At 46.4% G+C, this 25,825-nt stretch overlaps 2 protein-coding genes and 1 long non-coding RNA gene across 3 annotated transcripts in view; all 3 read right to left on the bottom strand.

Annotated features, from left to right (window-relative positions):
* The window catches only part of LOC309531588 (uncharacterized protein), a gene marked incomplete at its 3' end in the record, with an annotated part of 400,889 nt that overhangs the window by 319,190 nt on the left and 55,874 nt on the right, over positions 1–25,825 (bottom strand). The gene's annotated exons all lie outside the window — the stretch shown is intronic.
* LOC309530678 overlaps positions 1–25,825 on the bottom strand; it is a 95,297-nt gene that overhangs the window by 43,909 nt on the left and 25,563 nt on the right. The gene's annotated exons all lie outside the window — the stretch shown is intronic.
* On the bottom strand, positions 296–15,313 carry LOC309531538 (CD209 antigen-like protein D; the record flags this gene model as incomplete). The annotated part of the gene is made up of 7 exons (XM_082221129.1): positions 14,549–15,313; positions 13,363–13,461; positions 11,253–11,339; positions 9,469–9,620; positions 7,615–7,724; positions 5,652–5,760; positions 296–307 (listed from the first exon to the last, which is right to left on the bottom strand). Exons 1-7 carry the CDS (start codon positions 14,571–14,573, stop codon positions 296–298), a joined length of 594 nt encoding a protein of 197 aa, XP_082077255.1. The 5' UTR covers positions 14,574–15,313.

The raw sequence follows: 25,825 nt of genomic DNA, 5'->3' as shown, positions 1-25,825 counted from the left end.
CAAAACATAAATGGGAATGTTGGGACTGTTCCGTGGGAAACAGAGGGACAGTCTATTCACAGTGCAAAGCACCGGAATTAGCTCAGAGTGTAATATGAGCTGTACAGGAAGTACAGGAGGAGTTCGTCTCTCGGCTGCTGGAGTTTGAAGAGAGCAGACGTGTTTTCTGTAACGCTGCAAAGACAGAAATAAAGGCATGTATATATGTTTCTGTCTATCTCTTTCCCCTGCCCGGGGGGGGGCAGGAAAGAGGGGGGGTGTTCTTCTCACGCTGAGTAGGATCACCGATCGCGACCTAGCCTGTATCCTGCCGGGGAATGCAGACAGGGAGGTCAACCGGAGATCAAGCCGGGTGCCTGGAGAGTGGCCAGTTTCTCCTGATAAAGGCTTGATTCCCAACAGTTCCAAACAACTATTTACCTTCTAAAAATTGGCCAGGCTGTAATAACCCCTGAGGAAGCATCAGCCCCTGTGTCCTGTAACCCAACTATTAATATGTTATTAATTTTAATTTCATCACTGAATTGCACCTGAGCACCTGAACCCATCTAGATTGACACAAGTCAATTAATGCCGTTCTCACAGAGGCCCATTCTGGTGAACCATTTTCTGTTGAAGCTTGATTCTGGGGAGTGGGAGCTGCTGTTAGATATTGGTCACTTGGCCTTTCTCCCTCCTCCCATGAAGCTTCCTCAGACTGCAGCACACACACACTTGTGCTGTTCTCGATATGCGACCTGCCCGCCATTTTCTGTCTTGCCGCAAGCTACCATCTTTCTTCCAGCCATCAATCATGCAAGACGTGGCAGGAGAAGTCCCCAGCTAGGCTCCTGGGCTGCTAGTCCTCAGCATAGACCTAGCTACTCACACCTTGAAAAGGTGTGATTCACAGCAGCAGAATCTCATAGGTTAGTTCACTCTGTTGGCAGCAACTGTGCATAGGAGCCAACTCCTAGGGGGCAGAGGTCCCTTGACCCTCTGATCACCCTGTGATCAATTATGCAGGGGGGAGCTTACCTGCTCCACCCTCAATATTTTGTTCAAGTTGGCACCCCTGCCACTGTGAATGGCATGGAAGCAGCACCACATGCTGCCATGCTGTGCCCACACTGGTGTGGACCCCCGTCTTGCCCCCTGCCAAGCTCTGAAGAAATCGAGAACAGTTCAGTGGGTTTGTTGCCAGTGTTAGCTCTATATGAGAGTAAGGGTGCCGGAATTTCCCAATGAGAAAGCCAAAGTTGTATTTGTGATTAGCCTGCTAGACGGGGACACCAGGCACTGGGTGGCCCCCATTCTCATTGCTGTCAGAAAACAGGCTATGATTGGACCCTTCCATTCTCTATTTTTGTAGCCATCGAGATCTGAAACCCGCTAAGGAGGGGGCACCTATACGGTACCGTTTTGTGCAGGACTTGAGATTAGTGAACCGGACGTTTGAAACTCTCCCCATTCGAACTCTTATTCGGGAGACCTCCTCCCGTCTACAACACCCTATTCCCACTATCGGAACTGGAGCTCGGGGAGGCAGAACTTACTAATTATGTTATTCAGCTCCAGACACAGCTACAGCGTCTCCACCACTACGCGGCCATCGAGGGACAGAATCTTCCCATCGACGTCCACGCTCACTCCTTCCACCCGGGCGACTGGATCCTCGTCAAGGTCTACCAGAAAGAACCACTCCAACCCGCGTGGGAAGGTCCCTACCAAGTACTCTTGACATCGCCAACCGCCGTGAAAGTAGGTGAGAAGAATTCCTGGTTACATCACACTAGGTGCAAGTCCTCACCCCCTCCACAGGAGACGGAAGAAAGCAACGGCGAGGACTTCACCTTTTCGACTCCACCGGCTTTACCGACCTCATATATTGACGACGACGACCAACGGACCGGACCAGTTGATCGGGGCCAAGGTCGGGCTCAACAGACCGGACCAGCCGATCGGGGCCAAAGTCGGGCTCAACAGACCGGACCAGCCGATCGGGGCCAAAGTCGGGCCCAACAGACCGGACCAGACACCGCGACACCCAACTGGACGTCTGAAATCATCCCAGATACCAACACCATCAAGCTACGTTTCAGACGCGCCGACAACCACGCTTGACAGCTCCATTGACAGCTTGCTTCGTTTGACAGCTCCATTGACAGCTTGCTTCGTTTGACAGCTCCATTGACAGCTTGCTTCGTTTGACAGCTCCATTGACAGCTTGCTTCGTTTGACAGCTCCATTGACAGTTTGCTTCGTTTGACAGCTCCATTGACAGCCTGCTTCGTTTGACAGCTCCATTGACAGCCTGCTTCGTTTGACAGCTCCATTGACACCTTGCTTCGCTTGACAGCTTCGCCTTTGACAGTTCATCTGACAGCACCGTTCAACAGCGCTATTTGATACCTTCGCTTTACAGCCTCACCCTGTCAGGCGCCTTCGTTCGCTCACGCATCCGAGCCATGCGCCTGGTCACCACCGCCCTTCTCCTCGCCACCTTATCCTGGGTCACGTCTACCTCATCAGACCACTGCACAGGATTACGAACAAACTACCACTTCTTGGACTATCATGAGGTCGAGACGGGAAGGTCTAACCCTGATCGAATGGGGGACTTTGATTTCTGCCTTCCCGAGTCCCGGACCTTGCTGCGCCATTCCCTAGTTCCCCAACTCGCCGAAAACGAATATTGGGAACTTTTCATTCGAAACAAGGATTTACATCGTGTCGGCTCTGCGGCTCTCACTCTTGACCACTCCTCTTACCGGCTGACCTGCAGAAATGGGACTTACCTTCTTTACGAGAACGGGGAGGTCTCGCAAACCCCAAACTGGACCGAAGTCGAGACAGGAGGGGCTACTCACGCTTATACGGAATCAAGCCACCCCTCTGGAAACTTGATTTTCGGCTTCCAGTGCCTCCGCTCCACCCCAGAAACCCGGAAGCCCCAACTCCAAGGACTCTGCCTACGACGGTTCTGCTGCCTATGGGACTTAGGGGTCACTCATGAGTGGAGAGGGGCTGAATATCTCGAAGGGTGGCACCATTCCTTACACCCCTCGCGCTCCCCCTCATGGGACCACGTCGGACCCCTGCGATGCGGCGGTATCGCCAGGGATAGGCGACTACTGAACACCACCGACCCCCTCCATCCGGTTGGCACAGCACCCCGACAATTCGGCGCCGACCCGGCACTCCCGGGAGAAGACCTCCTGTCATCCTGGGAGCAAAACTCCTATATTAAGCTTCTCAGCCAGGTGGCGAAGGAGTCACCCTACCCGGACTGCTGGATTTGCGCTCACGCACCCAGCCATCTCCAACAGAGCCTCCCACTGGTCCCTGTACCAGTGACCCTAGAACAGTTCCGTTCCGGAAATGTTACCTCCTGGAACCTGACCGCACTCAACTTAACACATCAATACCTCTACCTCACCGGCCCTACGAAGGGACCCCTTTGCCGCAGCTTCTCAGGGGAAGGAACCTTCATCGGATCCAGTACATGCACCAACACTTTGGAAATCCTACCAACTGGACTGGTCACTGTCTCTAACACAAGGGACTCCCGAACTTTTCCTAATCTTACTGTTGCCTGGGCCGCTGCGGTTGGACATCCCTTGGACTGGAAACCACAACCCGCAGACACCAAGCTACTACAAACCTTTGCTTCAGGCCGAATGGAATCTTACCTCAGCGGCCTATTCTGGGTGTGTGGGCACCGCGCCTATACATGGGTGAGCCCACACATGTCCGGATCCTGCTTCATCGGCTACATCGTTCCCGGAATTAGAATATTACCACACCTACCGCCTGGAAGACAACGGAACAAAAGGGAGCAAAAAGAGCTGTCAGACCTGTCAGACGTTGCTGCGAATGGAGAGACCGTAGGCCGAGCACTCTTCCCCGCCTACGGTGCCGGTTCAAACCACGTGGATATTCTCCGACTCACCGACATCCTCCTTAAGTTCATGCAGGAGGCGACTCAGATCACAGACTCTCTCATGTCGGAACTATCCGAGGTAAGACAATTGAGCCTACAGACGAGGATCGCGACAGACTTCCTCTTGTCCAGTCAAGGAGGTACCTGTGCATTAATAGGCACAGAGTGCTGTACATACGTGACTGACCAGACCTTAAATATAACTGGACATTTAAATAACATTCATGAACTAGCAGGGAAACTCCACGACATCCAGCATGAGGGGCTATCCGACGTAGACTTATGGGGATGGTTGCCCAAGCTGGGATGGCTCAGACAACTATTGAAAGTCGTGTTGTTCATCATTTTAACTGTTTTCCTCTGTGTCTCTATCCTATGTTGTACTATGCATTGTATTACCCCTTGCTGCTCTCTCCTCCGTCATTCTGCTTCTGCTACCTCCTTTCCTCTTCGAGCCTATTCCCGCTCCCGACATGCTCCCACTTTCCCAGACTATGTACAGATGAGACATTTGGGAGAAGGTGAATATGAGATCACCGAAATTTAGTGCTCAAATGGTGCGGAGAAAGGATTTGCAAGTTCTTACAGAACTTTAATGCAAATCTATCTCCGAATGGGGGACTGATACGGACTGAGGGGGGGGTGCCTATTTCCTCCCTTCCTTTTGGCGGTCCGAGGCGATGACCTCAAGGGTACCACCGCACACCCACCCTCGAACCCCCTTCACCGTTGCACAAGCACCACATGTTTCCCAGACCTTTTCCCGAGCGAAATAAGCTCGAGTATATATATATTCCCTATCCTTTCCTATGCCTATCTGCGCTCCATACTTAGAATGAGTAGACCGAGTGTTTCCCTTCTCCGCTTATTCCTATGGCCGCGCTTTGGCCAATCACAGCCATGCATTCGTCCTGCAGGAGCTAGCTCAGGGAGCTCTTGCACGCCTCATTTAACCTCCTGACGAGCTGCTGACGGCCCCCCATGGCGAGAACAATAGAACCGAAACTCCCGACCTCGTAAAACTGTCAAACCCTTGTTACAATGTATCCATTTCTGCAAGAATGGATACATTCTGCTTCCGCTTTTGATCTAGGCTACGGAACGGACTGAAAGTCATCAGAACCTTTCAAAATTCATATAAAATCAACCGCAGCTCCAATTTTCTTGCTCTTGGTGTCATTCGACTCAGTTTCCCCAGGACTCCATGATGTTGGCCGACTCCATAATCCTCGAGACGGCAAGTCACGTACACAGGAACTCCTTAATCCTGTCAGATCGCTCTGCCCAGCCCGTCCCCCGGGCAATACCAGGTGGCAGACAGTGCATATCAGTAACCCATTGTCTCACCGCCACCGGTACTCATGAAATGTATATTTGTGTATGACCCTCGCTCTGCATATTCCCCCTCCCTTTCCTCAAATGTAAATTAGTCTAACCCCACCTTTTCTCTGACATATTCATGACGTGTGTAATGTATTCATGATGTAACCCATGAAATCCAACCTTCCCATAATGTATTCATGACGTTTCTCGCACTGTGTTATGGGACTTGGTGGGAACTTTTAAAAGTTTATGTCGCCCCATTCTCGGGGTTCAATCTCGTCTTGAACCTGTTGCGCAATAAACTTGGATCTTCGCATTTTGCTCCTGCGTCCGGCTGAGCTTCCTTTTCTTCCGCTAGAATCCACGGACTTGGTCCGATTGGCTGGGTGGCAGGGTAGATACGCACCCAGATTTTCCGTAACAATGCCATCCAGCATCCTTCGTAGTAGCAATCAAAGGTCATTGCACCACAGTCGTGGAAGGCTTCATAATTTGGCTCATAGTAATTCCAGTACCTGAAAAGAAAGAAACAGCAGCACTGATGAATCAAGATTGGATGTTTACTTCCTCACCTGCTCCCCATGCCTTCTACCATTAAAAAGATGTTCAGATCTTTCTCTCTTCACATCCACCCACAACTGTGATGAATTTTTCTCCCCAGATTTTAGAATTCTAACCATGTAAAAACAACAACAACACACACACACATGCACACACAAACTAAGACTCTCTACATTCTTTTCATATGAAGTGATTTCTCATAGGAAACTACAAAAAAGTGAGGCTGTCACTGTGGAAGGCTCAGTGGTACACACAAGAACTTTCATTCAATTTATTCAGTTTATTTTACAATTTTGGGTAGTATCCAATGCAGTACTTCTGCTATTGCCAGGATTTCCATTTCTGCAACAGAACTGCCCCTCTCTCCTCTCCATATGCACCCACAGCCTCCTCGGATCTGCTGTGTACTGTTGTGGGTGATGGAGAGAGAGTTTTGGAAGAGAGAGCCTTACTCTCTCGTAGCCGAGTTAACACAGTAGTGATTGATCTGAGCATATTAAAAACTTGTTAGATTTGCGTCCACTTTCATCCACCTCATCTCACATACGTCTACAAATGAAATACAAAAAATAATCTATAACCACAAAGCCATTATAGAGTTGATTGAAATATATCATCATCTCATTGATTGAAATATATCATCATCTCTCACATATATATCTTATCTAAATCTTACATGATGGTTCTAAGTTTAATCAATCACTCTAGCCTCCCACTTATTGGCCTTGCATTCTCCAGTCTCCATTGTATACTGAATCAAGTCCCACTACATAGCACTAAAATTCTGTGATAAATGTATTCTTTAACCCCCCCATTTTTAACTCTCCATGAATCTATTCAATTGATACTAGTAATAATGGTGTAGTAGGTGTTTTTTACTCCCATGAGATGTTGGAGTTGGATCTGCCCTTGGATCAAGTCTAAGTTCACATACAGCAGTGATTCACCAATTGGAGGTCCAAGGACCACCCACCCAGCGGCTCCATTACACCATTCACATAACAAAAACTGCCACAGAGATATCCAAATGTTCAAAGGTAGAGGGGCCCATGGGTCTTGGCTTCTGAAAAAGAAGGGGTCTGTACTACTTAGCTAACTGGGAACCACTGGCAAACAGGGTTTAAGTTCCCAGCTGGTATTATCCAACTCCAATGGCCGTTTGTGAACTTTACTCAATGCCTTTGCCAAAAAGGTTAAGTGATTAGTATTGGCTGCATCAATGGAGATGAATGCCATTGGGTTTTGTTCCAGGAGAAAGCGACCCTCTGTTCATCCAGTCTTGGTAATAAATGCCAGACGAGCTCGCTGTTCTACTACCAAGCTGTGGATGAGTGAGATCTTACTCTGACCTTGTCAATCCATCAACACGGGTTGAAAAGAGTTGTTAGGTACTTAAAGAGAACCATGAACTGTCTTAAACAACCCAAAACTATCGGGGCTCTGTCAGTGATTCCTGCTTTGCAGGGGGTTGGACTAGATGACCCTTGGGGTCTCATCCAACGCTAAATTTCTATGTGTCTATGATTCTATCCAAGAAAGTGAGCTTCATCTACCCTCCCTTACACACTTACTTCATCTGCTCCTATTATTTTAGGTTTGAGATTGCTGGTTATTCAGCTTGTTTAGCAGATAACTGCAGAAATACTTTCCTAAAGAGAGTGTTGCTCAGCTTTAGGTTCTTGCAAGTCCTTTTGAAGCTGAGCTAAGCAGCACAAAACATTTAAAATCATGCCTTCATCCTCTTCCAAATAACCCATTCACTAGGTTAGAGAAGCATTTGGAACGCATGCCATTCTTCATAAACTTACGTGGTTTCAGGACTCACTCCTGATGTCCATCTCCATGTCCCTCCCTTGTCTTTAAAGAGTCCAATCCAAAAAAGCATTTTACGGCCTTTTACTTGCTGGTTTATAAAGAACTAGGGTAGGGGAAGGGAGAAAGAAAAAACAGAAAATCACCAGTAGCAATGAGGAGCAAGGCACTTCTCTCAAAGCCCTTCTAGACAATGTTCCTTTCTCTGGGAGACTACAGCCCTTGACCGACATTCAACAGGCACAAAACAAGGAGCAAGTGTCACCATTGGAAGTCCAATACACATTTTTTTAAGAAGCAGTGATCAAAACTATACAGTGGTACCTTTGTTCGCAAACGCCTTGGTACTCAAACACCTTGGTTCCCAAACACGATAACCTGGAAGTAAGTGTTCCAGTTTCTGAACATTTTTCAGAAGCCGAATGTCCGATGCAGCTGTCTGGCTACAGTTCCCAGGGTGCCTGCACTAACCGGAAGATGCTCCTTGGTTTTCAAACATTTCATAAGTCAAATGGACTTCCGGAATGGATTAAGTTTGGCGTTTTGGGTTTTGCTATTTATTCTGCCTTTTTGTTTTTTAGGCTTTTTTGCTTACCGGTAATTTGTTTTTGTGACTGTGTGGAACCCAGTTCAGCTACTTGTTGATTGATTGATTGATTGATTGATTGTGTGATTGTGGAAATGGTTAAAATCATCCCATTCAAACAATGACTATCATCAGTGCAGGTAAGAAAATAATAATAATTTTCATTTCCGTCATCTACGATGCTTCTTATTAATTTTACAGCACATTACATAGATTCTTGCTTTCATTTTATGGTCTCGTTAGATAGTAAAATTCATTTAAATTGCTGTTTTAGAGGATGCTTTTAAAAGGTTGGAATGGATTAGTCTGTTTTGCATTGCTTTCTATGGGAAAGCGCGCCTTGGTTTTGAAATGCTTTGGTTTTGGAACGGACTCCTGGAACGGATTAAGTTTGAGAACCAAGGTAGCACTGTACATGGTACTCCAAGTAAGGTTGCATCAAGCACCAAGAATAATTGTGTACTGAGGATGTGCTATTGTCCCCCTGACCCAAATTATGATGATGCTGATGATGATGGAATCAAGGAAGCATCCCAAAGAGGAAATATTACAGTGAAGGGTAACTTCACCTGCCCTCACCGAGACTGGCTACATATGTCTTTCCATACGTATGTCTTTCATGAAACAGAGTTAAAATTTCCAGATACTGTAAATGACTGTGCCATAAAACAGTTTGTCTTGAAACCATCTAGCAGGACAGTGACCGGTGTAGCAAACACTCCAATTTCTGCATCCATGCTTGCTTGTTGATTCCAGAGACACTGGAATCAGTCTGGCTGTGGTATGCTTGAAGGACTGATGATGGGGTCTCACTCATGTCTGTGCCCTGCAGCACCCCAGTAGCCCCTCTACCTGGGCTAAGGGGCTGGGAGAGGGATATACCTTGCAAGGTCCTCTAGAGTCATCTCCATGATACTCTCATGCCAGAGGGTTAGGGTGGAGCAGAGGAAGACTCTACAGAGCAGAGGAAGAATTTACCGGCAAGCCAAGGGATAGATGCCCCTCAAGTATCTCCTCCTCCTCCTCCAAGACCTCTTTCCTGACTGCCAGCTTCATTCTATTGGAGCTCAGCATCTCCAAGAAACCTCAGTGAGTCCCAGATGGTAGCAGCTGCTCCCTGCCCCACCCACCCCTTGGCTTGACTGATGGAGTTGCTGTCTTGGCTGCATACAGGGGGATTGGAACTTCTTAAATGGATAGTGATGACAGGAGCCTTTGGCTCAAGGAGATCTCCTACCTTCCTGTACTCAGCTTTGATGCTCACCTGTTCTTCCTTTGTTTCCACAGAAATGAGCCTGGCGCCCTCCTGCTCACAGTATTTTTTGGAATCCATCCATGAGCGTAGCTCAAGAGAAAAGAAATAGAATGTCCTTGAATATACAATCCAACCATCGTCCAAGTTCCTAGTAAGGATGTCTTTTGAGTCAAGCCATGTATGGAGGAAGAAAAGAAAAAGAAAAAAAGATAGGGAATTTAAGGGGACCAACTTTGTATTTCTGTGCGGGCTTCAATTATTTTTGTTAAGTTCATTTCTGTGGCCACGTGATAACATACATTCATCTAGGAAGCTCAGAAAGATTAAAATAACTCTTCAGCCCATGCTGATGCTGCAGTAAATATCTGGGTGGGCATAGCTGGGAGTGGAGTCAAGAACCTTTTATTCGAGGGAATAGACAAAAGATGTATGTCCCCTCACAGGCCTGATCTGAACCCCTGGGGCCTCACCTATTTGTTAAAAATCTGGATACTCAGGGCAGCATCAGGGCAGACTTGAAGGTTGGGGAGGGGAAGTAGCTGTGGTTTATCACAAAATTCTCTTTCTCTCTCCAGGCTCTCTGCTGGGGGTGGGGGTGGGAATCTGGAGTGTGTGTTCCTGGCATTGGGCAACTGGGACAAATGAGGGAGTCTGCTGGTGTATCACCCGCTTTGCTGCCCAGCAGTCTCCCTGCCTGAGCTGACAGGATGGATCCAGTGGCCTTCCCAAATGGCTCTGGGGGATTTTGGTGCTCCTGCCGAACTTTGGCCAAGCTCTGGAACAACCTAATAATAATAATAATAATAATAATAATAATAATAATAATAATAATAATACTTTATTTATATGCTTTTATTTATGTTGTGCCCAGCCACTCTGGGTGACTTCCAACAAATTAAAACACAATTGTACACAAACCATTAAAAACTTCTCTGAACAAGGCTATTTTCAGTCAGATAGCTGTTTATTTCCTTGACATCTGGTGGGAGGGAGTGCCACAGAGCAGCCGCAGCTACCCAGAAGGCCCTCTGCCTTGCCTCGGGCAGTTGACACAATTGCCCCTGAGTGCCCTCTCCCGCTTCATGCAGCCTGTTTGGCCCCCTGGTCTACTGCAGAGGTTAGGGTGAAGAAAGAATCTGGGAGATGGCTTGAATGTGAATGGAGGAAAAATCTGGTTGAATGCAATCGACTGCTGGTGAAGGCTCATCATCGAGCCCACCAAGTGGCAGTGAAGGCTACAAAGAAGGCTTGCTTTGCAGCGCTTTCCCAGGCAGCGTGGGGCCTGCTACAGTCTGAGAGCAGCTTTCTGTGTCTTGTTTGCAAAGCATTTTGAGGATAAAATTGCTTGCATCTTGACCCTGCTATTAACAGCAGATGAATCTCAAAGGGTGTCCAGAGCAGAGTCGGTTTCCACTGTGCTGGGTGTGCCGTTGCACCAATCACCCCACTGCCCAGCAGTCTCTCTAAGTTGGCGGAAGTTGCCTTGAAAGTGCTGCTCCAGAATCCCTCTCCCGTGGGTCAGTATAAGAAAGGACAGGTCTTTTAGCTGACCTGTTTTGATTGTCTCTGTTATAACAAAGAATGGCAAAGTCTTTTCTTTCCTCACTGCAGAAGCTAAATCAGTTCCAAAGTTCAGGAGAGCGAAACTGAGCACCTCTGATGTTTCCCTAGGGTGGCAGCTCTCTGCTTTGGCTCTAAGAGTTTTCAGCTGGGGGGGGGGAGCTTTCAGCTGGTGCAGAATCAGGGCTGATTCCCACTGCACTACAATTTTCCAGCATCGTAGGGTAGCTTACCAATTTCCTTCTGCAGTTGATCATTTCTGTTGGCAAAATACCGCATTTCCTCTGATATGTTTTGAGCTGCAGCGAGTATTTGGAAGTCTAAAAGATTAGAAACGGTTTAAGGCAGGAGCATCTGAAATAACAATCTGCAAATCCTAAGAAACCATTTTCAAACATTTTGAAACGCTCTAGCCTAAAAGGAGGAGCAGAGCTCCAAGACAGGGTTCTTATGAATATGAGGGCACATTTGATTCTCTGTGGCTGAGATCACCAATGAAAAGTCTCCGAAGAATCCTGCGGCTGGATCAGAGCAAAGACCCATGCAATCCACTATCCTATTCTCATATTAAAAGCGACTCATGAAGTATCTCTGATGTTCCCTTCCTACGTCCTCCTTTTCTGCTGGGAATCACAGAGTCACAAAGCAATTCCTCCCTGAGTCCCACAGCATAGCCAAATATACAAAGAATACTTTGCAGTTTTCAATTATGCCTTGTGAGATCTAGGGAAATACAGGCACCCAAACTCTTTTTTCTGATGAATATTGGGTTGCATTCCCTATAGTTCTAAAGAGGACGTTATGTAGGCGCAGGAATTTCTCTTTGTGCAATGAAATCTTCAGCCCCCCTCCCTCCAATCTGTTCTGAAGTTTCCCCCACCCTGGAGAGCAGCTTCGGTGATGGCATGCAGGGAGAAATGGGGGGAACGTTCCCTTGTGCTAGTGCTAAAATCTTACACTAGCACAAACATTGTGAATTGCAGTGTGATGGGGGAGGGCAGCATTTCTTTTTTAAAAAGATATTTATTAAAGTTTCAAACAAAATTACAATAATAAGAAAAAGATAAGAAAAGGAAAAGAAAAAAGAAAATACAAAATGCAGAAAAATAAAAAACAATTAAAAACAAATCAATCTATCCATATCTTGTCTTTCATTTACTCGTTTCCCTGACCTCCTCACACCTCCCTTTTTTGTATTCCAGTTCAATTAGTTAATTCAGCAAGTCCTTTCCCTTTGTTTTTATCTTAATCCTTTGTCTTAATATATTATAACTTTAGATTCACACCTATTAGCAATCCATTTTTACATACACCTTTGTAACATTGCTGCTAAAACCACTTCATTCTAACATCATTCTAACATTCATTAATTTTACAGTATTTCTGTAAATAATCTTTAAATTTCTTCCAATCTTCTTCCACCGACTTCTCCCTGGTCTCGGATTCTGCCAGTCATTTCCGCCAATTCCATGTAGTCCATCACCTTTATCTGCCATTCTTCCAGAGTGGGTAGTTCTTGTGTCTTCCAGTACTTTGCAATAAGTATTCTTGCTGCTGTTGTGGCATACATAAAAAAAGTTCTGTCCTTCTTTGGCACCATTTGGCCGACTATGCCCAGGAGGAAGGCCTCTGGTTTCTTCAGAAAGGTATATTTGAATACCTTTTTCATTTCATTATAGATCATCTCCCAGAAAGCCTTAATCCTTGGGCACGTCCACCAAAGGTGAAAGAATGTACCTTCAGTTTCTTTGCATTTCTAGTGGGGAGGTGTGAGAATCACAACCGTCTGCTTTTCTTCCTGCTGAGCAATGAAACAGGGATAAACTCTATTGGGTGCTGAGTTTCATTGAATACCGTATTTTTCGCACCATAGGGCGCACCAGACCATAGTGTGCACCCAGTTTTTAGGGGGGGGGGAATCAAGGTAATTTTTTTTCCCCCAGCCCCAAAGAGCAGCGTACAGGTTGCACACAACCTCTCCCTGCCAGAGGGGTTGTGCGCAGCTATGGAAAAAGGCAAGGCAGCGAGCGGGATGGATCCCGCTCGCTCTTTTGGCTTCCCCTTTAGCCCTGTGCAGCCTCTCCCTGCCGGAGGGGTTGCGCGCAGCTATGGCACAAGCCTGCATTCGCTCTATAGGACGCACACACATTTCCCCTCAATTTTTGGAGAGGAAAAACTGCGTCCAATAAAGCGAAAAATATGGTACATGTATTGCTCAAGCAATATGAACCCCAAATTTAACTACAGGAATTGAAATCTGTTTAAATTTAACTACAGGAATTGAAATCTGTTTAAATGAAACCTGTTTTAGCAAAAGTGAGGATTTGTATATAAAATGCTTACCATCCTTGTCCATATAGTTTGAATCAATCCCAACCACAAAGGTTCGAATCATGTTCATTGCCTCTTGGAACTCTGCTCTTTTTTCCACTTCCTTCTTATCTAAAAGGTAGAAAAGAAATGAAGAAAATGTGTTCTAGCCCACTAGTCTGATGAGCTGTGCAAGCGGGATACTTGGTTTCAAACTGCTATTAATCTTTAATTTTAAATGCTGACTTGTAACAGGGTCCCGGGACCTTAGGGAGAAGGGCGAATAAAAAATCAAATCAACAAAAACAAGAATATGACTTCTATGAATATTTTCTGCTCCAAACCCTTATACTGAGGTTTCCTGTGCCTTGATTGTGGCTGCCCTGGGGGCTGGGGTTCTGTTTCCATGACTGGCCTTCCTCAGAGAGCATTAGAGTTTTGGTTGTCTAGATACACCTGTCCTCTTTGTCCTACAGACTTGCATTTGCCAGGCTGCCTCATGCTCTGCCATATGCTTAAAATATGCAAATTCTTGGATCATTTGACTCCCTTTGCTTGCTTTGCTTGCTTTGGAGTGCCCTTAAAAAATGAACTCGCTAGGCAAATAGGCCATGTGTTCATCTATCCAGTGCTATTTTTCTAGAAAAAGAGGCACTCAAACTCGACATTAATGCCTCCCTTGTTCTCTTGGAATGGAAACATCACCCACCTGAGAGGGGCAGGAAGTGAGTCCAGATGAATTCCGGCTGAAAAAAGCCCTGCATATATCTCAATATTTAGGTAGGCTATGGATCCAGCCACATTAGCCATGGCCTTATCCTTTGCGGCCTGTTTTCCCCAAACACTTTCCTTGAAGGAACTGGAGCCCTAGCAGAGGGCAGGGTGCCGACGACCAGAAATGGGGGCTCTCCCACAGCAAAGGAGGATTAGTGGGGAAAGGAGGAGAGAATTGCAAGCTGGGAAAGGGAATTGTCCAGGATGTCCCGGGGACTTGTGTTAGCCTGTGCTTCTGTTCCAAGTGCTGGAACTCACATATTCAGGGAGAACAAAACAGTGCCATTGCTCTCACTGGGTGACAGCTGGAACTCCCTCCCTGATATGAAAGAGAGATGAAAGGGGTCAATGGAAGCTGCATCCTGCCATTTCTTTTTGGAAATGCTATTGGCATTAAAATAAAGCCCGTGTTATTAGTTGCTAAGTCCGCCAATTATGTACTTACATAGCATGTAAATCAGCAGCGTCATGGCAATAAGGATGAAAATCTCAACTATGATCAATCTTTCACCCGTTGAAGATTGGAAGAATGTAACCAAGTCCTGAAAAGCAGATGCTTGAAGAAAGAAAATCCTGCTTTAGCCATCAGTAGCCAACATACCGTTGCCACTCCAGGAAAAAGGGCTTCCATGTGCTGTGGAAGCCATCAGCCAGAGACACTCAACTGTTCAGGGGGTGGCCACTGGGGAGGATAAAAGCAGGTGGAGGGAGCAAGGAGAGATGCCTTGCTGCTTGAGGAAACTTTTCTGACCAATGTCTGGATCAGAAGACAGGAGCCTTTGATACTACTTTCTGCCCCCCCCCCAGGCAAATGACAAGATGCTCCCTCCAAACACATAATTCCACATACACAAGCTGGGCTGGCCATTGGCTCTTATCTCAATGTGGCTAACGGGGCAGCAGACTAACTGAGGAGGCGCAGTGCAGCTTGTGTGGTCTGCACATCTCTACCCACCCCAGACCTGCTACCTGAGGCAACTGCCTCATTCTGCCTAATTGCACAGCCATTCCTGGCCGCACACACTAAAGGGACACAGCAGCCAGCAGCAAAGAGCAGGCTCACCCCTGGGGTTTCTATGGGGCTTAGTGGATCTCTGGCACCCAAAGAGCTGCGTGGGCTTTTCTCAGCACTCCTCCCTGGCACAATCCACTCCCTGCCTGTCTCTCCATCAACTTCCCTTTCCCGCGCATTCCTTATCCCTATGACTGTGCTGTATACAGACCACCAGTTTCATTTGCTTTTGCTTTACGCTTTCTGGACGCTGGAAGCTTTGTGGGCGTTGGCTTCACCATCCTCTCAGATGTGTCTGTGAAACAACAAACTATTATAACATGGAGGATAATACCATGAACACATTGCTTGGATGCTGGGGGGGGGGGGTTTCCCTTCCAAGCTCAGAGTATAAGTCTCTTGTCAAGCATGAAAGTTCACAATATTCTCTTAAACTCCCCATTTCAAGAACATAATTTTTAAAATAGATGCACGTCTACAAATGTCAAGGATTTCATCGGTACAAAGTTGAAATGGGCAACAACCTCTGGCCAAAAATGGGTCTCAATGAGGCATTTCCAACATTAAACTTTGGCGTCTGTCAGGATCAGACAATCCTTTCCCATAAAGACATTGTTGAGTCCAATAGGACTGAAATGTCTTTTTCTTTTGCTGGATCAATCTCCATTTTAAAAAGATGTTCCATATGGATTCAAAGGCATTTAAAAAAAAGTTTTAGATAACATAGCTTTCTCATTTGCATCTTATTCCTCTCTAAGCTCCTGGGCATCTAGTTTATAGGACTTCAGTAAGCATTTGCAAGCAACAGTTATGGGTTTGATCCGTCTTTTCTCTCTATATTCATTTTATGGGGTAAATCAAATTTGGGGCAATTTTCTTTGTGGAAGAAACAGGTTGATTGTAAGATCTGTACACTAGATCAGCTGATAAATCAGATGGAGAATTTTTGGTTCTTTTTAAAATTGCAGCTGAAATCTCAGTTACTGGTGTGTGCTGAAAAGAAATATCTTGCTTTGCAACATTTGTTGGTGTTTATTGATAGGCTATCTGCTTTGATACCAGCCCTCAGGCTGAAAGTGGCTTCCCCATAATACATTACCAGATGTTCACCATTTAATAGACTGTGTGGGATCTATGAGGTCTTCAGATGTTCCTGGGTGCAAACTCCTTCCATCACAGGCATCATGGTCAATGTTTGGGGATGACGGGAGTTGCAGACCAGTAACATCTGGAGGATAACATGTTCCCCATTGTTGATGGAAGGTATATACATTTAATTATGGAATTACCTCCTGATCATCAGAAAAGATGGAGTACTAGATCCCATCTCACTTGGATGCATATAACTCCAATTGAGTCTAGCAAGACTTTGGAGACCATCAGTTGGACCTGGAAAAGAAGCAGAGAGAAGCTGCTACCCTGGCTCTCCAAGTGTGCCATTTTGTTTTCTTTTTGCAAAGACCCAGCCTGACATCTGGTGCTGTGGCAGAAAGGAAGGAAGGAAGGAAGGAAGGAAGGAAGGAAGGAAGGAAGGAAGGAAGGAGGCTGTTGTCTAATCCCGTTTTGAAGCCATCTGAGCTAGCAGCCCTTGATATGCCAGCAAATGGGTTTCCCAAAGACTTGTATTTTCTGGATCATGATCTGGATCATGATCTAGATCTGGATTGACAAACTGGGCCCATGAATCAGAGCAGGGCACCTGTATTGCCAGGGAATAAAACAGAATGTGGTGCTCCTGGTTTGCGATGGAGTTGTAGCTTTAAGGTAAGGAACGTGGCTGTTTGAGTCAAGTCAAGTCAAGTTTTATTGCGGCCAAAGCCAGTAACACTAAACACCACAAGATCAGACAACAAGAAATCAGCAACAACCTCAGAAAAGAAAAAAGGTTACACAAGGGAACTTTGCAGTGTGCCATTCAACAGAAGAAATTTACGCTTCCTAATTACTAAAGTGCAGAATTTAGCCACCACATATGATATTGAGCTTGAGGAATCTTCCAGGAGGTATTTTCAAAGAATTTCAGGGGAGGATTCCAAATAATATTGGAGGGGTATAAATTTTGATAGAAGCGGTAAAATAAGTTGAACTCGTTCTACACTATAAAATTCGCAAAATAGAAGAATGTGTGTGACAGATTCTACCTTATTAGACATACAAGAGCAGAGACGCGCATGCATTGGAACCCGCGTGGCTGTTTGAGAAGAAGTGAAAACAACTTCATGGCTTGGCCGGCTATCAAACACCTGCCTGCATGGGGGAAGGAAGGAAGGAAGGAAGGAAGGAGGAGCCAGTTGTCTGGGAACAAGGAAACTAGCCTTATTTTGACTGCAGAGATAAAGAAAGAATGCAAATGAAGGCTCTTGCCCACACTTGTCGACTCCCAGGCCAGATCAAAGGATGGGATTGGGATTACTTCATTAATTACATCTGTTGCCAGTTTATAATAATTTATTATTTGTACCCCGCCCATCTGGCTGGGTTTCCCCAGCCACTCTGGGCGGCTTCCAACAAAGATGAAAAATATCACACATTAAAAACTTACCTGAACAGGTCAGCCTTCAGAGAACAGGGCTTGGCATGAGACTTTCACTATGGACTATATAATGGCCAGCAGCTGAAGGAGACAGTGAGATCTTGATACATTATTCTATGCTCCATTCCAGAATGTGAAGAGAAAGACTGTCTGCCAGTCTGAAGCCTTCCAGATCTCCATCGGCTGGGGAGACATGAAGAACTGAACCTATTCTATCCCTATTATTATTATTGTTTCCCAAGAACTTTTGCTTATTGGTTATATTGCTAGCTTTGTAGTTTATTCCAGTTGCTGCTGGCTTTACATTAGACTCTGTCCTACGCTGCTGATCAATTTCTTTGCTAATGTTAACCAATTAATAAAAGTTTGTCGCTACCTAAGAGTCTGTCAGTCCTCCGTCCAACCTCTCGCTTGCCTGGCGGTTGCCATTGGCCAAACAGCCATTAGGGGGCGCTGCCCAGGCAGCACCTGTACACAGTCCTAGAATGTTCCACCACTCAGTTTCATGGGATGACCCTGAGTTCTAGTATTTAAAAGAGAAAGGCCACCTGTAATTTAAAAAAGTTTCCTATCATTTCCCCTCTTAGTGACCTTTTGGGCCTGGAATGAGACCCTGCAAATATCATAGCTTGAAATGAAAGTGTTAAACCCACCTCGCCTCTTTCTGTTTTGATAACTTGTTGTTGTCATGGAACAATCTTTTCTCTCCTTTCTTCATAAGGTTGTTTCACCTTCCCACTGGCTAAGAACCACCTCCCTTGTGACGTCAGGGATTCCAGAACTCCTCCCATTTAGTCTATACCATTTCTTGATTGGCTCCTCATCATATCCAATAAGCATTTGTTATACCACCTATTTTTTCAAATGATTTTACATTTTATTTTTTATTTAGGTCGGGTACATACATGACCTTCAAAGCATATCCCTCAGAAGAATCCTTACTCCTCATAAGCTCTGCTAGTAATATTGGAAAGCTTCCTATCTCAGCACTAGTACCAGGAAATATGGTAAAGTGCATTAGTATAAATCTTCATTTGCAAAGTTAAAGCACAAAGAAAAGGAACAGTCGCAGTCAAATTTCAATATGTTTGGTTTACATTTATTGAATGTATCACCATCAAAACAAACATGCCACCAATGCTCTTTTTCCAGAAAAAAGGGTGCCAGAACTGACTCTTACTGTATAATGGTGTCCACCTGAGAGGTGTCAGAACTGAGCCCTGGCATGCAACTGACCTTCAAGAGAGGGTCACTCATGGAGAACTCTACTTGGATTGAAAGATAGATCTGCACAAACTCAGAACTGGACTCTGCTAATAACAAGGCCAGTGGAAGTGATGGTATTCCGTCTGAACTATTTAAAATTTTAAAAGATGATGCTGTTAAGGTGCTACACTCAATATGCCAGCAAATTTGGAAAACTCAGCAGTGGCCAGAGGATTGGAGAAGATCAGCCTACATCCCAATCCCAAAGAAGGGCAGTGCCAAAGAATGCTCCAACTACCGCACAACTGCACTCATTTCACATGCTAGCAAGGTTATGCTTGAAATTCTACAAGGAAGGCTCAAGCAGTATGTGGACCGAGAACTCCCAGAAGTGCAAGCTGGATTTAGAAGAGGCAGAGGAACCAGAGTCCAAATTGCAAACATGCGCTGGATTATGGAGAAAGCTAGAGAGTTCCAGAAAGACATCTACTTCTGCTTCATTGACTATGCAAAAGCCTTTGACTGTGTTGACCACAGCAAACTATGGCAAGTTCTTAAAGAAATGGGAGTGCCTGATCACCTCACCTGTCTCCTGAGAAATCTCTATGTGGGACAAGAAGCTACAGTTAGAACTGGATATGGAACAACTGATTGGTTCCAAATTGGGAAAGGAGTACGACAAGGCTGTATATTGTCTCCCTGCTTATTTAACTTATATGCAGAATTCATCATGCGAAAGGCTGGGCTGGATGAATCCCAAGCCGGAATTAAGATTGCCGGAAGAAATATCAACAACCTCAGATATGCAGATGACACAACCTTGATGGCAGAAAGTGAGGAGGAATTAAAGAACCTTTTAATGAGGGTGAAAGAGGAGAGCGCAAAATATGGTCTGAAGCTCAACATCAAAAAAACGAAGATCATGGCCACTGGGCCCATCACCTCCTGGCAAATAGAAGGGGAAGAAATGGAGGCAGTGAGAGATTTTTACTTTCTTGGGCTCCATGATCAGTGCAGATGGTGACAGCAGTCACGAAATTAAAAGACGCCTGCTCCTTGGGAGAAAGGCGATGGCAAACCTAGACAACATCTTAAAAAGCAGAGACATCACCTTGCCAACAAAGGTCCGTATAGTTAAAGCTATGGTTTTCCCAGTAGTGATGTATGGAAGTGAGAGCTGGACCATAAAGAAGGCTGATCGCCGAAGAATTGATGCTTTTGAATTATGGTGCTGGAGGAGACTCTTGAGAGTCCCATGGACTGCAAGAAGATCAAACGTATCCATTCTTAAGGAAATCAGCCCTGAGTGCTCACTGGAAGGACAGATCGTGAAGCTGAGGCTCCAATACTTTGGCCACCTCGTGAGAAGAGAAGACTCCCTGGAAAAGACCCTGATGTTGGGAAAGATGGAGGGCACAAGGAGAAGGGGACGACAGAGGACGAGATGGTTGGATGGTGTTCTCGAAGCTACCAGCATGAGTTTGACCAAACTGCGGGAGGCAGTGGAAGACAGGAGCGCCTGGCGTGCTCTGGTCCATGGGGTCACGAAGAGTCGGACACGACTAAGCGACTAAACAACAACAACAACGAACAACGCTCCAGTCTGAGCTGCGCTGCTCCTCCGATTCCTGGCGAGATACCGAGGGAGATGCTCAGAGCCCAGCCAAGAGCCAAAGGCCCCCCCCCAAGGGACCGAGGGAGATGCTCAGAGCCCAGCCAAGAGCCAAAGGCCCCCCCCCAAAGGGACCAAGGGAGATGCTCAGAGCCCAGCCAAGAGCCAAAGGCCCCCCCCAAAGGGACCGAGGGAGATGCTCAGAGCCCAGCCAAGAGCCAAAGGCCCCCCCAAAAAGGGACAGAGGGAGATGCTCAGAGCCCAGCCAAGAGCCAAAGGCCCCCCCAAAGGGACCGAGGGAGATGCTCAGAGCCCAGCCAAGAGCCAAAGGCCCCCCCCAAAGGGACCGAGGGAGATGCTCAGAGCCCAGCCAAGAGCCAAAGGCCCCCCAAAAAGGGACCGAGGGAGATGCTGAGAGCCCAGCCAAGAGCCAAAGGCCCCCCCAAAAAGGGACCGAGGGAGATGCTCAGAGCCCAGCCAAGAGCCAAAGGCCCCCCCAAAGGGACCGAGGGAGATGCTCAGAGCCCAGCCCAGAGCCAAAGGCCCCCCCCAAAGGGACCGAGGGAGATGCTCAGAGCCCAGCCAAGAGCCAAAGGCCCCCCCCCAAAGGGACCGAGGGAGATGCTCAGAGCCCAGCCAAGAGCCAAAGGCCCCCCCCAGAAAAAGGGACCAAGGGAGATGCTCAGAGCCCAGCCAAGAGCCAAAGGCCCCCCCAAAAAGGGACAGAGGGAGATGCTCAGAGCCCAGCCAAGAGCCACAGGCCCCCCCAAAAAAAGGGACCAAGGGAGATGCTCAGAGCCCAGCCAAGAGCCAAAGGCCCCCCCAAAGGGACCGAGGGAGATGCTCAGAGCCCAGCCAAGAGCCAAAGGCCCCCCCCAAAAAAAGGGACCAAGGGAGATGCTCAGAGCCCAGCCAAGAGCCAAAGGCCCCCCCAAAGGGACCGAGGGAGATGCTCAGAGCCCAGCCAAGAGCCAAAGGCCCCCCCAAAAAAGGGACCGAGGGAGATGCTCAGAGCCCAGCCAAGAGCCAAAGCCCCCCCAAAGGGACCGAAGGAGATGCTCAGAGCCCAGCCAAGAGCCAAAGGCCCCCCAAAAGGGACTGAGGGAGATGCTCAGAGCCCAGCCAAGAGCCAAAGGCCCCCCCCAAGGGACCGAGGGAGATGCTCAGAGCCCAGCCAAGAGCCAAAGGCCCCCCCAAAAGGGACCGAGGGAGATGCTCAGAGCCCAGTCAAGAGCCAAAGGCCCCCCCAAAAGGGACCGAGGGAGATGCTCAGAGCCCAGCCAAGAGCCAAAGCCCCCCCCCAAAAAAGGGACCGAGGGAGATGCTCAGAGCCCAGCCAAGAGCCAAGGCCCCCCCCCCAAAGGATCCCTTGCCATAGGCGGAGCCAGGGGAAAGCTGCCCCCTTAGAGCTGCTACGGAAGGGGGGGGGCATGTCTTCTTCTTCACTACAGTATATTTGCTCAATTTCTCTAGGACTCCATCACCCCTCCCCTGTCCTCCATAATCTCTCAAGTAATCCTGTCAAAATCACTCTGCCAAACCTTTCCTCTGGGCAATGCCAGGTGACAGACTACGTGTACATGGACCATTGTCCTCTCAGGATGTGCTTATCTGCGCATATCTCCAGCTCCCTGCATATTCCCCCTCCCTCCTCCATCCAGCACTCTGCATATTCACCCCCTCCCTCCTCCATATGTTAATCTGTGTAACCCAACCTCTCCTTAATGTATTCATGATGTAATCTGTGTAACCCAACCTTTCCTTAATGTATTCGTGATGTAACTGGGAGGTATTTTGCACTGTATTCTGGGACATGGAGGGAGTTTCAAAAGTTCATGTCACCCCTTTCTCTGGGTTCAATCTCGCCTTGAACCTGTTGCGCAATAAACTTGGACCTTCTGCAGTTTGCTCCTGTGTCCGGCTGAGCTCATTTTCTTCCGCAGGGACCCACGGACTTAGTCCGATGAGCTGGGTGGCAGAGTAACCCCGCACCCAGATTTTAGCCGTAACAGTTGGCTGCCCAACGTGGGGCTTGCAGTTCTCCTGAGCTGCTGACTGGGGGCCCCGAAATCTTCAGCCGGCTCCGGGCCATTTTGCCTGGGAAGATCCTTTTGGACCCCCAGCCATCTTCTGGGCGGTAATCGAAAGCCCTAGGAGTTCAGCCGGGGAGCAAAAGAGGGATCCAGCTGGCTTATTCATCGATCCCGGGATCATCATAGAAGACGCGTGAGTATAAGGAAAAAGGAAAATCCAGTGCACTGGTGGGAAGGGGGTGGAAGTCTCCTGGCAACTGAATTCTCTGCCCTCCTCTCTATCGCTCCTTCTTGCCTTTCTCTTGGTCCGGTTAGTGAGAGAGACCGTGGACCGCTGCTCAACCCGAAAGGGGGGTTCTGAGCTCTATCCCTTTTCCTTAAAATCTCCAGCCAGCCGCACCAATTGGGAGCCCGAAAGTAAGACGGAGAGACCCGACTTGAAAGATAGCCGACTCTCTGCAACGGGCATCCCAGTTGAAAGCAAGGGGTTGGAGCTCTCTTTCCGAACTTCCCGAGCGTCCTTGCTAGGGGGCAGGAAGTGGTCTTGCTTTCTATCCCAATCCCAGCCGCACCGGTCGAGCTACATACCACGTGTACTGTAAGCTCGCTTCCGAAAGCAAGGGGGATTTTCGACCCGAAATTCTATCCAGGGACCACCCGATCTGGCACCGCATGGCGCGGGCGTCCAGTAGGGCCCCTTTTCCTGAGATGTGACGATAGGTAGGAGGTTGCCAGGAGGGATAGCCCATGAGGAATTGGGCAGGACCGGCAGAGTGGAAAGAGACCCCAGGTTATAGGAAATAAGGAAATAAGGAAATAAGAAAATAGGAAATGGAACGCAAGGAACCGGATAGCTAGAGCTCTCTAAAACCCACTAAGGAAGTTGCCAGGCAACTAGAAGCCCCTTCTCCTCTTTACTATACGTCCCTGTACTAAGCATACCAAACCCCTAGACATACCAATCCTAATCAACCCCTCTTTTTCCCCTTCTCTATCCCAGACACACCCCCCCCAAAAAAAAAGAAAAAAGCAAAAAAAGCAACAACAGCAACGCATGCATCTATAAAGGGGTACCCAGTCAACCAAGCGTTGTGAGCCCTACCAGTCTGATTACCTGGTGGTGTGTTTGAAGAGGCAAGGAGGCTCATAAAACCATGTGGGACCTTCCTACTAATTTCACTTAATGAAGCCAAAGGTAGTGGCCCAACTCCTTGCAATAACCAACTAAAGGATGAGAATATATATGTTTACATGTTGTCTGTTATGTGTGTTGTCTGTTAATACATATATGAGAATATGTATGTTTACATGTTGTCTGTTATGTGTGTTGTCTGTTCCTTCTGTCTCTGGCAGACTGCCTTTCTTAAGTGTGCATAGTTTAAACTGCAAGCTTGCTTCAAAATTTAAATCTAAGGAAGTCATGCTGGATCTTAGCAGTCCTAAATAAGAGAAAATGAGAATGAAGTGTGCAAATGTTTACCCCACCTCTTGCTTTGCCCCAACTTTTGAGATTGTGAGTCTACAGTCTTATTTTGGAAGGTGCTGATAACCTAATGTTTCTGCTGCAAAAGCCTAGTTGAGCCAACTGCTCTCTCAAGCTAAAATGCAGTGTATGTATTTCATTAAGCATATGCCTATAAAAGTATGGTGTTCATTCTAAGAAAAATATTTGAATCCAGTTTTAACTTTGATTTGCTTGGACAGAAGAGTTATTGTAAGGCTCCTGATATCAGTCTCTATAAGACTTCATGGCCTCTTTTGTTAGAAAATGCCCCCCTCCCCCTTGTTTCACTCTGCCTCTTTCAGTTGTTTTCTCCCTTCTTACTTCTGTGCCAGGTAAATTTACTCCCGAGTAAGCTTCCTTTAAAGGAAACTGCAAAGAGGGGAGGGGGCAACACTTGTGTATTCCCTTTAAAAATCAAATCTAGGGCTGCTTTAACTGTGCTTTATAAGAGATCCTCTCCCTATCTTACGAAAACTGTTCACTTCTTCCTTAAATATCATTTCAAACTCACACAAACTATCTCAAGATCTGCAAAAAGGGTTCTGTGTAAAGTTATGTACTTTTATTTTCCTCTTCCTTAGTACATGATATGAGCATAGATGTTTCCTTTCCCAGCTGTAAACCTGTACTTAAATGTGTATGCCTCTTTGGTAGTACAAATCTTGCTATGAACCCTGTATTTTAGGGTTGGACTAGATGACCCCAGGGTCCCCTTTCAACTCTCCCGATTTGTGGCTGTGTGGAAGGACATGTGTCTGCAAGCATTGGAGGGTACTTCTTAAATTCTGGTGACGTGATGGAGTTGAAATTCAACCTAGCTATGCTCTTTAGTTTTAAAAGGTGAGAGGTGAAGCCCAACTGGTAATATCAAGCATTTAAGTGATTACAGTGTTCATCATTTTGTCTATTATTTTTAAAAAAATCAAACTTAAAAGTCCATTAAAAGTTTAAGCACATAAAAATTCATATAATCAAGTAGAATTAGCCTTGACCATCCATCCTGTAAATAAAGGGCAGTAAAATTTGTCTGCAGATGGTAAGGCTGAGAATGTTAAAAAAAAAAAAAATCATATGTATTCTAACTCTCTGGCCATTTTACTCATAAATAAGAGAGCGGTTGATTGTTCCGCGAATGACCAGATAAAATGACCAATAATGATAGTCCTTTCCTGAACTCTGCACATGCACAGAGGCTAGATCAGCTTTAAAAAAAAAAAAGGAGAGAGCGAGAGAAAGGAGGGGGGAGAGAGAAGGTTTGGAGAGCGTGAAACCTATACAAATTTCCTTATGTAAAACTTGGAACCATTGAGCGAAATCATCCTTAATGTGTTTTGCTCCAGGGCTACTTAAGACAATAGAGTTAAGTACTGGACATGCCAAATTCTTTTCACAGGTAAATATCAAAGCACTCCCACTGTGAGTTCCTCTCTTGAGTAGTTCCCCCCCCCCCATGGGATTTAAATTTTATAACAGTTTTTTTTTTGTGTGTGTGTGTATATGCCTATGCATTGCCTATACATTTTAGGAACAGCATTTCCTGACGGACCTCTCACATGAAATAATTTTCCTTTTTAACCGAGTGTCCTTTCTTTTCTCCCACAGCACAAATGATAATGAGGGGATGCAAACAGTGATTTAAATACTCTATAAAAAGTAATTGCATTTGTATTTCTTTTCTTCCTTCTTCCCTTAAAGCCAAACAGCAACTTTCTTTCTGTTCTGTGAAACAAGTCTGAATCCCTGCTGTATTAGTGACCTCTATCTCTTTGTGCCTTTGACATTTTTTTAAGTTACAAATAATCTGTTTTCATTTATTTAATCA

Source organism: Podarcis vaucheri (assembly GCF_965113315.1).
Source record: "Podarcis vaucheri genome assembly, chromosome: 4".
Taxonomy (NCBI): Eukaryota; Metazoa; Chordata; class Lepidosauria; order Squamata; family Lacertidae; genus Podarcis; species Podarcis vaucheri.
This window is presented reverse-complemented; position numbering and strand designations above follow the sequence as displayed.